This window comes from Ornithodoros turicata, chromosome 10 (genome assembly GCF_037126465.1).
Source record: "Ornithodoros turicata isolate Travis chromosome 10, ASM3712646v1, whole genome shotgun sequence".
Classification (NCBI taxonomy): domain Eukaryota; kingdom Metazoa; phylum Arthropoda; class Arachnida; order Ixodida; family Argasidae; genus Ornithodoros; species Ornithodoros turicata.
In genome coordinates this window covers 21374022-21387232 of record NC_088210.1, presented here as the reverse complement: position 1 = coordinate 21387232, position 13211 = coordinate 21374022, and the positions used below count along the sequence as shown (strand labels likewise).

Here is a 13211-nt window from a genome sequence, read left to right as displayed (position 1 = left end):
TATACTACCGTTTTAAAATGTCAGTCGCCATCGTCCTTAGGAGCCGCATTAGACCTTATAATATCGAGGACGCTATGTGCACCTTACATATCCCACCAGCCTCGAGACTAATTTTGGGACGTTCTCATTTTCGTTCTTTGGTTCTCGAATTTGGGATTTTTCGAGCGCGTTTAAAATAAAGTTTAAGCTTATTGTTGCGTACACGTATAAACAACCTCAAATTCAAATTCAAGTTGGGAGTAGATTTACACGTAAGGTTGTTTCAGCCTATAGTTGCGTGGTGACATGCCGAACGCGCCGCAGGGTATAGGACTGCGGATAAGCTCAGTTTGTTCTCTTGCATTTAACTCTCCGCGTTGTTGTATCTTTTTTATATCGATGGAGTTATAATTTTTTTAAATAATAATGTGCAAAACTTCGTTATTGCTTATGTGTTTCTTTTTCTTCTTCTTCTTTTTTTATTTGTGTTCAGTGCCGCGTAGCGACTGTTGCTATGAGCGGCGTACAGACTGGCCAGATATAGAGAGAGGTCAGCAGGAAGGAGTGGTTGGGTGGAGGGGGGGACAGAGATGTTGCTGTGCGTCCTGGGCCGGCTTCAGGGGGAACCGCCGACATTCGTCTGAAAACTCTTTTGAGTCCTCCTTTACTGGATACAAATCCCACAAAATTAACCACGCACAAAAAGTCTGCTGGAAAACCCCAGACAGCACAGCCACAGGCCGGTGATAGGGTTCGAACCCAACACCTCCCAGTCGACAGAACGACCCGGGCTACCAAGCCGCTCTTTTTTCCCCTCTTTTTTTTTTCTTTTTGCTAAGGGAGCGTATTATGGGGCTTTCCCTGTAACAGCCCTGATTGTTTCTGTTATTTTGTTATTTATATACTGATTCAGAGACAAGAAAAAACCTCTTGTTTGCTCCTTGCGGTGCCACCTGACTCCTTGTTTGGTCCATGCAAACGGAAACTCGTGTAAAATCACACTCTCTATGGCACTCATACTTATTAATAAGTTTCTTTTTAGAGTCCACAAACCTAACTCCGATCCCACGTGACGTGCGTTCAGAAAAGCAGTGTTAACTGTGCGGGGCTGCAAGTGGCATATATCCGGCTGGCGACGCTCCAGCTGTTCGGACGCATTTGCATTGTTTCAACGTTTCGCGGCAAAAAGCTGTCACTCAAGAGCAACGGACTATAATACAGCTCGAACAATACGTTCCGATGTCACTTCTTTCGCTTTCTTGTTTATATTTACTGGTGCCAAGAGGACGCAGCGCTATGAGGATGTGGCGCATGTGTGTACTATTTGGTGCTATTTATACCCCCCCCCCCACCCATTGGGTCCTTCCATCATTCTTTAAACGAAGTGCACGTATGCAGTGGACCCGGGTTTATCAGACGGTGGTCGTCTTCAGGAAAATTTTCTGGACATCTTGGTGCACACTCTCCTCGGACTTGACGCCGGAGAATGTGGCTCGCGCGGATGCCCGGTGTTGTGGTGAGAAGAAAAGCCACCGTAAGCGGGCAAGCCACGTTCAACTATACATCTGTTGTTTTAATCAACAATGCTTTTCAGTTATTAACATTTATAGCCGTCCTGGCTCGCCAAGACTCCATGACTTCGACAAACCCTAATCATTCACTAACATGCCAACACACTGTCCCACGCGTCTACTAAACCTAAGGCGCCGCCCTCTCCTGCAGGCTACGCTGCAAGAGGATGGGCTACCCCGAAATATATGAGATGACATGTATGCAACATGTAACTGCATAGCGCCCAAGGAAAATAGAGACGCATTTGATTGCTTCTCGTCCTTCCTGACTAAAAAAAAAAGTATAAATAAATAAATAAATATGTTAATTTATTAATTAATGAAGAGAGTACCTTAGCTGTAACTTAAGAAATAAGTACCAGTTACTGCCAAAAGTATTTAAGTTAACATTACTTCCAGCACTGTGTGTCGGAGGCTTTCCGGCGCACGTCAAAAGAACCCAGGTGGTCCAAATATTTTGCAGTCCTACCCTGCGGTTCGTTCATCATGGTGCCACACAAATATGCTGACTCACCTTACGTGTAAATCTACTCCTAATTACTTAGTATTTAAGTTAAGATATTAACCGCCGTATTCTCACGCAGCCCTGAAGGATCCCTGTGCTTCGAGGGACCCTTCCAGTAGCTTTGGCAAGGCATTGGGCACACGCTCGCTGCGCGTGTAGGAAACATTGTCAAAGCTATACCGAAAGGGTCCCTCGAAACACAGGGATACCTCAGGGCTGAGTGAGAACACGGCGAACATCACTACCCTTTAAGTCGGAGACGTGCCAGACCAAAATACCGTTCGCGTATGCTGAAGATGGATAACAATAGAAAAGTCACCGTTGTTGATCACACACACGCACACACACACAAGGGAACCGATAATAGGAACCGATATTCTGTATTCTGCATTCATGGGTTGTTGAGGCAGGCGACATCAAAAATGAAAACAGGAGTGTTCTGTTAGTGTGACATACACCAAAATGCATCGCACCAACATTGATATCCGTATGGAAATGACCAAGAACTTCTATAGTCACAAGCTGTGAAGATGAGTTGTCCCAAGGACCAAGTATAACACCCTGAAACTCGGAGAACTTACTGCAACCTTGCCTATGGAGAAACGCAAGCAGGACCGTTGTCGTTCGTGTACAGCATCCTAGCGGAGGAGGACATGTTCCGTGCAGGACCGTCGACACGGGGAAGGCAGTCGGAGATGGAGCTCCGGGGGCCAGGGCCTCTTCAGGGACCCGCCGACCCGAGACCCCACGGTTGCTAGCACTAGGAGACGTGAGGTGATGGGGGGGGGGGGGTATATATAAGTTTAATAAACAGGAGGTGGCGTCCACGCAAGGAGCGGTCAGCCAGACCTATGTCGGCTAACGGGTTCTACGTGCCGGCGTTGCAGTATACATCTCACATCTTTGAGCTATACTTTATCATTCTCTCTTCGAGGCACAGACGTGCCCACAACGTCCCTTTTGACGTGCTTCAGTGCCCACTTATAACACGCATCAATAATTTCTATGCATATTCTTTGTTCTCCGTAGTTGAAAAGCCTTCAATGCGTAAATCCTGTTACAACGCACGCACGCGCTGAAGAGCACACAAGGCTCACTTAATATAATTTCGCTGTGGGCGCAAGAAGAGGACGACAATGCTCGTATCTCCACGTGTGCAACACCTGTGGAAGCAAATTTCTGTGCAACATGTTCCCCTTGTATACACTGGCCAGGTGCGCAGTTGCCCTACTTTAAACAAAACTATGAAAGACAGAGTGTAAGACACATTGTTGAAACATGCATCTCTTTTCTTGCCCCAAGGACGCAGACTTTTTTGTTGTATAGCCGGGACATCGGAGCGTCAGATATGCCTTCTTTTCCGACACTTTTGCAGCGCCAAAGTTTGGAACTTGTCAGCAGAAGTATATATATATATATAAGGGGGGAAAACTAGCAGCAGCTCTTTGGCTGCACGTATAGCATATGTTTGTAAGTCAAACGTCGCCATGCCAGTACTGGACAGCTGTTTCGGCCTTCTTGGGCCTCATCAGCAGTACGCAGGCAGGCAACGTTTGAGCGGATGGCGTCAGAAGGTCACGTGGCAGGTGATGCCTCCCGTCAGGGTGTCCCAAGACACCTCTGCAAGCCCAATGCAAAGCCAGTGAAGCGTATAAGGCGGAAAAAAAATTAGCAGGAGTAATTATAGCAGTACTGGCATGGCGACGTTTGACTTACAAACATATGCTATACGTGCACGCAAAGAGCTCCTGCTAATTTCTGCACCTCACACAGACTTTGTTGGCCTCACTCACCCTCACCAAATTTTCCTCAGCAGTAACTAAACCTCAGTCACCCTCACATTCCATTTTAAATTTTGCCCTCACAAACCTCACCTCAGGCCATCGGGATCCCGAGAGGCCTCACCATCCTCATCCTCACATGCCTTCACCTCATGAGGCTATTCACAACCCTTATGGCCTCATGTATCTTCACCTCATGAGGTCCTCATCCCCACGTGTCCTCATCTCATGAGGGCCCTCATGTCCTCACGACGCCTCACGTACTTTCGCCTAATGAGGACCACATGGCCTCACGAGTCCTCATCCTCACGTGCCCTCACCTCATGACGGCCCTCATGACCTCACGTACCTTCTTCTCATGAGGACCCTGATGGCCTCACGACCCCTCATCCTCACGAGCCCTCGCCTCGTGAATACCGCTATGGCCTGACGTGTCTACAAGTCACTAGTAGGCACAAGAGCCTCAAAAGAACTTTCCGTCATGTTCACATGACACGTCGGCGTTGAACTACTGTGTCAGTAGTTGGTACCAATGATACTGCGCGGCATTAAACTGTTTATAGGGTTTCGTGCGGTGCTTGGATAAATTCCGTAACAGTTGTTACTGTCAGAGTGAAGTTTAACGTTAGTGTTTGGCATCAGCAAAGAGGAGCCCGAACCCATCACCTCATCTGTAAGGTCCCACACGAAAGGCCTCATGGCCTCATCCGTGAGATCTCTCACGAAAGGCCTCACAGCCTCATCCGTGAGGCCCCTCACGAAAGTCCTCATGGCCTCATCCGTGAGGTTCCTCACAAAGGCCCTCACGGCCTCATCCGTGAGGAGCCTCACGGTCCTCACGTTGTACCCTCACGTATTGATGGCCTTACGACGACTGGCCTCATGAGGGCCCTCACAGTGGGCCTCATGAGGGACAATGCCTCACGACTGTCCTCGTGAGGAACATTCAGCGTGGTCTGGCCTCACTCACCTTCACCTCACGACGATGAGGTGAGGGTGAGGCGTCTTCATGAGGGCCCTCATGAGTGAGGACGCCCAGCTATGCCCCAGTATCGGCGTGGAACGCCGGGTATCGGGTTTGTGCACGGAGGAGGGGTTGTGAAACTGGCTCCGAGATGGGCGCATATGGAATTTCCTTTGCTGACTTCCATTCAACTCAACTATATAAAGATAACTTAACCCACAAATAAAAACCAATAAAACTAATTAGTTAATGTTACACTATTAATTCATGTATATTAATTTTATGACGTAAATTGCTAGTTAACTAATAATACCTTTTGGTCTACCAGTTTGGGTCTACACCAGACAGTAACGCCGAACTGTTGCATAGAATTTCCTCTGGGTTTCCCCACACGCAAGGCTTCCCCATCCTGTCTTCGCATTCTTTCTTCCGCGCTATACGTTCATCGTATATCTCATCGCGCGCGGCACCGTTGCAGGCGTTGACCTTCGCGTTGTGTTAGAACTTTGCACTTGAATATGCGATCGTTATGCCCCATTGCGGAAGATGGCGCTATAGTTCTAGCAGGCTCACGTAATTGTGTGAGTGAGTCACGTATAACATGGCAGAAGATCCTACGAAGTGTGGATACGAAAGGCTGTTACGCTGGTGGGAGTCCATCGGCCCCGGCATGAGCGATCCTGACAGCTCTGGAGGAGGAGGAGGACCGTCGATTGGTAAGTGTCTCTTCTTACAACCGTTATGAGACAACGAATGAACGTGTCCTTGACACTGAGGGGCATGGGGGACAAATGACAAAACACCGAGTACACGGCACGACTCAAATGTTCCTTGTAGTTCGCAACATTAAGACAGACACAAAAGAGAAGCACAAGAAGAAAAATATTTCAGGAGGGGGAGAGTATTTCACCCTTTATTTCCCTCTCCTAAATGCACTACCTGCTCCTTATGGCTTGGGGCAAGATGGGTATTGCTGTGTTGCTGCTGTCAGATGTTACTGTGTTGGCGTCGTCACGTTGCTTTGGGCCAGAGTGACCATGTCTACTGGGTGCTCTGGCGCCTCCGTTCCACAGTTAGACACTGCAGCACGCTACCACGCCGCCCCGCAGAGCCTTGCACATTATTTCCTACCTGGATTCGTGGGTGGTATAATAAAGATTTTTTTTTTATAGCCGAAAAGTCACAGATGACCGAGCTAGCTGTCTTACCATAGACACTGCCGGCATAGCACCTCTTATCATTAGTTGGTAATGCGCCATAGTGCATTTCGGCTTTATCAGTGGTGTTGTTACGTCATCGGGGAAGATTAGAACACGTCGGTAATTCGCTCCTGCTTTTTCTACACACGATTAAGTAAGATTTTTATGTTACCGAAGAAGGGGGAAATACGATGTCACCGCACAGCCAATAGCACCCGATCTTGAACTCTGACCAACTCTGACTTTGCTAGCGTTATCGTATTTAAAGTTCGCGCGCTCCAAAGCCGCTTTGGTTAGTTGGCGTTGGCTGCGTTCACAGCTTCATGTTCGCTTTGTATGCTACGTTTGTTTGCGCGTGTACCTGTTTAACGGTGACCTCCATAATTTTCTGCAGCATGTGACGTTGCTTCTTGTAAGAACAGGTTGAATCAGTCATATCGCTGCTCATCAATTGCGTGAAAGGGCATCAAAACAGCCTCTGTCGTTGTGGTTATGTGTAGGAAGAGAAATACGGATATGTTGCCTTGTACAGCCGCAGAGCGACTATTCCAAATCACTCACGTCTAAATAAGTGGGTACGTTTGTGTGCGTATAAGGAGGACGAAAAAGATACATATTAATATGCGGAAAAGGCCGCGAAGTCAATAAGAAATTCCACAATATAGACCTCTCGCTGTTTGCAAACAAATGACGTCATAGTGTTCGACAGCGCCACCAATTTGGTAGAGTTGAACTACGTTCGAACCTATGGGCGAACAAGGTCTCGCCCGAAAGCCACGGTCTTGAGGGGATTACGATGGTCCCTAAAAGGGACATGACCTTCCGTCGGAACCCTCCCCGCCCCTCCCCTTGCGATTTGTTTCGGTTTCAGTCTGTCTACCAACGTCATGATGACGTTTCTCGGGTAGAGGCCTATTGCTCCGAATGGCCGTCGCCTTAGCTCAACCGATCCCATCATCTTCCTCAAGTCTAATGGGCAAGGGCCTATAGTCCGTCCGAAGGTCGTGTCGCTGTGAACTGTTTTCTGCATGACCGCGTGCGCGGAAAATCGGGCGAATTCACTTTTCCAACCTTTTGTATAGGAAGGCGAGGTCGAGAGGTACGCCCAGTCGAAGGCGGTGTATCAAATATTCTGTTGCGCGCGACGCACGGGTTGAGATGCGAAAGGATAAGGACAGTAGGGTCCGTGTCATCTTTGTGACACCACCATTGTTTCTTTTCGCCCGATTTCCTTGTTTTAACGAAGTGATATAGAAAAACGCATTGCATGACAGCCGCTCTGAAGTAGACGACCATCTCTTGTTTAGGCGAAGCCAGCGATGAAAAATACTGCCGTTGGAGTAGCTGCAATAGAATACTAAGTGCCAATACCCGAACAAGATTCATACTGTGTGACCACTGTCTGCACGTCACTTGCCTGCAATGCGACGCGTCGCACGAAGGAGTAAACTGCAAGACGTACAGAGACTCATCACGAAAGGTCGAGCCAAAGGTATGTGCCGAGAGATTGCGTCTCCTGTTGATTAATTCATGTATAACTAACGTATGAGCCTCTTCAACCTCTCCCCCTGTACCTCCAAAGTCTGTTAGTTAAGTTCGCATAATCCACCGTCTGCCGTCCCAGGATGTCAGTGAAGAACAGTTCGGTAGCAAGGACAGCCACAATACTCCGGAAAGCAACTCAGAGACTCCCGTAATGCATGAAAAGAACGCCACTACAGAACCAACGCCAAATTCTCCTCAGTGTGATGAGCAGAGGGAACCCGAGCAGCCCCCCGACCTTTCCTGCGACGAGTTGCAGGAGGAAGTTGCGGCGGACACTGAGGAATCTGAGCTGGTGTCTGAGGTACATTCACGTTGCACGTTCCAGGGTGGGTAACCAGCATGGGAACAGACGTTTCACAATACACGAGAACTATTTCCAACTTATCTTATCGTATAGACGCCTGTTACCATGTCCGATACATGTTCTGTGTCTGAGGGGGACGATGCCTCATCTTGTGAAGCAACCATAGTTCTGGAGTGCAATTACTGTCGGGCAGTCGCAACAAGTGAGATGGTCGCTCATGTACCAGGTTGCGAGCACGATGTCTGCAGGTACGTTTAATGTGCTTTTTAATGTGTTCTAAACAAGAACTTAACGCAAGTATCGCGTAATCTGTTGACTTTCTTTGGCGATTCCAGGACATGCTTAGAACGAAGTGCAGATTCCTCTTTAACGTACTTAGTCAAGTGTCCAGTATCGCTCTGTGTGGAGCACGTACCTGAAACATTACTCAAACAGGTAAGGAGAACAAACAACTGTCTCGTATGTGGCGTAGATGAGAAGATTGGAAACCCATACATTACACTTTGGGTTCGAAGAACATGACCTACGTCCCTGCTCGTGATGTGTTATCATATTGGAAGGATCTCAATTTCTCTATCAGCATCTGTCCCAAGACAGCCTTGCCATACACAAGGAACTGAGGCATCTACCGCTTCAGAACTGCGCTACAGACGGCTGCCTCGGCAAATGCAACGTGAAGCGCGGAATGAGCACTTTCTCGTGTCCAGAGTGCGGGGCTGTCAACTGTGTACCGTGCAGGACTGTTCATACTGATCTGACCTGCGAAGAACACCTGATAAGGACCATCGCGTCGCTGGATGGATACACTGTAAATATATCTGATTTCTTCAAACTATTGGCTATGCTTGCTTACGGAAATGTTTTTCACACAGCTTGCCGCGCACTCGCTGCGGCAAAGCAAATGTTGGAACTTGGAACTATATAGGTTGTACGGCCCCAAATAAAGTATCGTACGTTAAAAGCAGAAGTTTCTCTCGTAGAACACTTCCTCGTCGGGTCCGCAATACCTATACTTTCAAAGCCTGACAGTTATTTTGCCACATAGAGTCACTGCAATGGTCACCGCAACGGGTTATCCTGTTCTGCCATTATGCTGAACAAAAGGCGTCCAGTAACTCTGATTTGTCCGACAGGTGCCCCATATAGGGTGTGCAACATCGCTAATAAACTGCATTTACTTGGACGGATATGTCAACGGGTCGTTAAGGACCAATTCTCACTTGGCGACGCCCGACGAGACTTCGTGAGCGGGCGGCGGAAATAGACGCGCATTTCCGGCGTTGGGAGAGGAGAGACGTCGAGCCCAAAAATTGCCATGCAAAACTTTTTTCACGACGTCGGCGAGCGCTGCCGAGAACGATATACTGGCGACCAATAAGTTGACACAGAAAGGCCACGCCTCCTGATTTTTTGTCTGCTTTGGACTACAGTCACTATATAAGCTTACGCTTATATATATATATATATATACGCTATATATATACAAGCTATATATAAGCTTACGCTTATATATAGCTTATATAGTGACTGTACTTTGGACGATGGAATGCCCCTGTGGTGGGAACATGAAAATCGTGCGCGCTGACTGGGCGCGGAAATGCGCCTCTACTTCCGCCGCCCGTTCGCGACGCCGCGTAGGGCGTCGTCAAGTGAGAACCGGCCCTGAGGTTGACTGGCGACGGTTTACCTGACTGTCGACTAAGGCGCCATGGAGCTCTGCTGGATTCAGTCGACTTGTCCTCAACTGAAGCGCCACACTCACTTTTGAATTGTAACCTTGATATTTACACAGAACTCTCTCATCACGTACATTCTTTTACTTCTTAAATAACTTTTGCAGTCTTTCGGCGCGCCATCCTTTTCATAATAATACAGCCGTCGCTTGTATTATTCATTCTAGTCCACCATACTTGTATTCTTTTGGACGTACTAGAGTCACTAAATAAGCTACGTATCTATTTATTACGTAGCTTATTTGGTGACTCTAGGACGTATACTGCTGCCTTCTACCAGCACTTCTTCTTCTTCCTTCGTCTCTGGACGTCACCGAGTGTTCACACGAGCGACATCCGAAGCAAATATTCTAGTGGAAGAAAAAGCGAAAACACTGTTCACAGGGTCGAGATTCCGTCCCGTGTTACGTTGAGCATTCACACGGTGCCGGAATATCGGGAGTGCCGTATACTGCCAACGCCACCTGGATGCAGAAGGCCTGCTTATTGCCTCCTCTCCCTCCTTGGCTACGTGAACGTATGAAGTCAGAATTCGTCTGCTACTGCGTGTCGCCGTTTTGCGAATTCAAGAACTCGAGAAACTGATTGCAGCTATAACTTGGAACCTGTAGACCTGAATCTGTAGACAAAAAGTTCAACACGCTTTCCAGAAAATCAATCTTGAGAAAGATATAGGATCGTTTTGCGCTTTATTTTAAACATTTCCCATTTAGTAAGCGGGGACGTTCAGTACGTCACTAGTCGCATACGACGGTGGTCCGTCCCCATGGCTACGACCGCTGAGAGCACGTTTGTGATTGGCTACCGCCGTTGAAAACACGAACCTCTTAGTTGTTACGTCACGTAAGCGCCAACCGCATGAGGCGTGTTGAGGCACGAGGCTGTCTAGGTGGTGTTGATACTGCGCACTTAGCAGATGACACCGTCAGCGTCTTTTCTTGTCGTCTGCTACAGAATTTCTTGTGGTCGTGTCGCAGGATATTCCCCGTGCACGATTAGCGGTGTACGTGGAAGACATGACGTTGAGCGCACGTGACAGCAGAAAGCTATGACGTTTTTCGCGCCTTCCGCTGTAGTATTCTGGGGAATGTCGCTCGTGTGAACAGAACACACAGTCATCCACCTATTCTATTCTGAAGCTGAGGCGAGGACCAAGCTGAGCGACTTGTCTTTACTCTGTCGACTTATAGAGCGGCTTACATGCAGACGATAGATCAAATCATTCAGCTAAGTCCACCTGTGTCGACTTCACGTAAGCACAGCTTATACCACTTGGAACACATTTCACTCTGGCTTGCAACTTATCAAATCAAATTATGTGTTTGTGTCGGCCATGTTTGTAACCTGCCTCGTCGCTAATTTTCCTTGTTTACGTTGTAACTTATATGCCACGTTGAAACAGTAAATTACGTGCAGGAAGTTGATCTTAAACAAAATGGTGTCCGCTGTGGTTCAAAAGACTGCGACAGCGTGGGTCAACTGGTACTCGGTGGCCAATTATCCTACTGCCCGGTTTGCGGAGAGCTCACTTGCTTGGAATGCGGCGTCGTGCATACTTTCGAGACATGTCAGGAATACAACGCTCGACTACAGTGCCCAGTAGTTCAGGTAACGTTGAGTGCGACTTGAGCGGAAGTGATTTCTAGCTTTAGAGGAAATAATATTTGACTTTCAAGCTTGCTTTCTTTCGCTAGAAGAGAACGAGCCACGGTGTTCACGTTATAAGTTATGCCTGTCATTGTCTTTCAGGAGCCGGCATTACTACGAAGTTCCGTTGCCGACGTCCGACCCCCATGCATTGAAGACGACGACGACGATGATGATGATGATAGCTATTATGATGATCGCTCTGATTACGATCATACCTATCATTATGATGGTTGCATATGACTACGATGACTGACACGCACGTAGGCGTAATGAATAATCTTTAATTTTATGGACAAGCACTTTAAAGTTGTGAAAATAAAACATGTTCATACACTAATGTTGACTTCCGCGGATGAAGCGAATACAGATTGTGATACAAATGTGCAAATACCTAGCGTTTGACACTGTAATGATCTACCCTCGCCGGTATGCCATATGTTCGGCAATTACTCAATGCAGGTAGAATGCAAAGCTATGAAGGAGGTTCAATTCTGGCGACTTTTTCTTTTACTTTTTTTTTTTGTGTGTGGGGGGGGGGGGGGGGGGGCATCGTAGCGCAAACAATCGTCGCCAGAGGCACGGTTAACACTGAAGCGGCTCTTATTAGAGGGGTTATATGGCTCTGCAATAACACGCATCTATCAAAATGCATAACACGCGGGCGCACGTTTGTAGGGTGCCGCCTTGTATGTGAGATGTGAAGTACAAAATGTTAAAAAAAATAAAAAAAAAGAAAGCAGAAGACTGCGCTTTAAAAGGGCACCTTTTGCCTTCCTGCCCTTCGAGTGCCACATTCCATACACACCCATGCAGCACAACCGATGACATGTGCCCTCAGTGTTCTTGGCCCCTGCTGCTGCTGCTGCTGCTGCTGCTGCTGCTGCAAATCCTTTCCTCAAATAAGAACACACGTGGAAGCACGGTGACCAACACAGCGCGCGGCGTCCTATAGTGTGCGACTAACACAGGTGCAGCAATCCCCACACACGTGAGGGAGCGAATCGCGCAGAGCGTAATGTCTTTACGAGAAGCACGTGCAGCTAAGTTTTTCTTTCTGTCTCTCTCTCTCTCTCTCTCTCCTGGGATGTATCACATCGTGAAGCCTTGGATCGCACCTGATGTGTTCGGGTAAAAACAACAAGGTGGCCCAAGGTCGTGCTGAAGACTGGGAGGCTGCGGGTTCGAATCCTGTCTGAGGTTTTCCCTGGGTTTTCCGAAGACTTATTCCCTACGAATGTCGGCACCGTTCCCCCTGAAGTCAGCCCCGGACGCATACTAACTCCCCCGTATACCCCACTCCTTCCTGTTCTCCTCTGTTCATCTGTCCACATCTGTACGCCCCTCATAGCCACAGTTGCTTCGCGGTGCTAACACGGAGTATAAAAAAAATGTATGATAAGGCAAGAAGGCGCTGACAAACGTTTGCATAGCGGAACATATTCCGATTCCAGGGGTGCTTAAACCGCAAGCCCACATGATTTCATCCACAGTAAACACAGCCTTCGTGCGATTTCGCACATGCACGATTCAAACGGAGGCAGGCCGCATTTTTTTAAAATAGTAACGTAAATTGCGGAGATTGATAAACAACTTGGACGAACGGAACAGCATTTTCAGTGCCCAAACTATGATCTCGAGGACAGCAGTTGACTGGAAACCAGCGAGTACCGGCGACAGGAATCGAACACGCACATCTACGATTGCTAGTCAGGTGTGGGTGCATATCTGGACGCCACCAAGACAACAGGGAGGTACACAGACTATGCCGCCGTTCATAAACGCATGTCGCTTTGTATCATGTCCCTCTCTGGAACTGAGACCCTGGAATCAGTGAAGAATATGGCAGGTCATAGAGAGCCTCTTACCCTGTTGACAAAAAGGGACACCAGAAAGTACCAGCTGCTGCTGCAGGTGGAAAGACTTCTGTCCTCTACAGTCATCATACGGAACCTCAAAGAGTGGCACCAGGCGGCCAGTCGA

General features: G+C 48.0%; 1 protein-coding gene across 1 annotated transcript; it reads left to right on the top strand.

Annotated features, from left to right (window-relative positions):
• The first annotated feature begins 5353 nt into the window (after positions 1-5353).
• LOC135370996 (uncharacterized) lies at positions 5354-11568 on the top strand. Its single transcript, XM_064604961.1, has 8 exons — positions 5354-5516; positions 7307-7491; positions 7624-7845; positions 7942-8096; positions 8184-8283; positions 8429-8656; positions 10998-11189; positions 11331-11568. Exons 1-8 carry the CDS (start codon positions 5402-5404, stop codon positions 11469-11471), a joined length of 1338 nt encoding a protein of 445 aa, XP_064461031.1. The 5' UTR covers positions 5354-5401; the 3' UTR covers positions 11472-11568.
• The last annotated feature ends 1643 nt before the right edge of the window (positions 11569-13211 follow it).

Coding starts and splice junctions, on each gene's coding strand:
- LOC135370996 (XM_064604961.1), top strand. CDS start 5,402: ATGGCAGAAGATCCTACGAAGTGTGGATACGAAAGGCTGTTACGCTGG. Junction 8,657..10,997: donor CGTCGCTGGATGGATACACT/GTAAATATATCT, acceptor AATTACGTGCAG/GAAGTTGATCTTAAACAAAA. Junction 11,190..11,330: donor TACAGTGCCCAGTAGTTCAG/GTAACGTTGAGT, acceptor ATTGTCTTTCAG/GAGCCGGCATTACTACGAAG.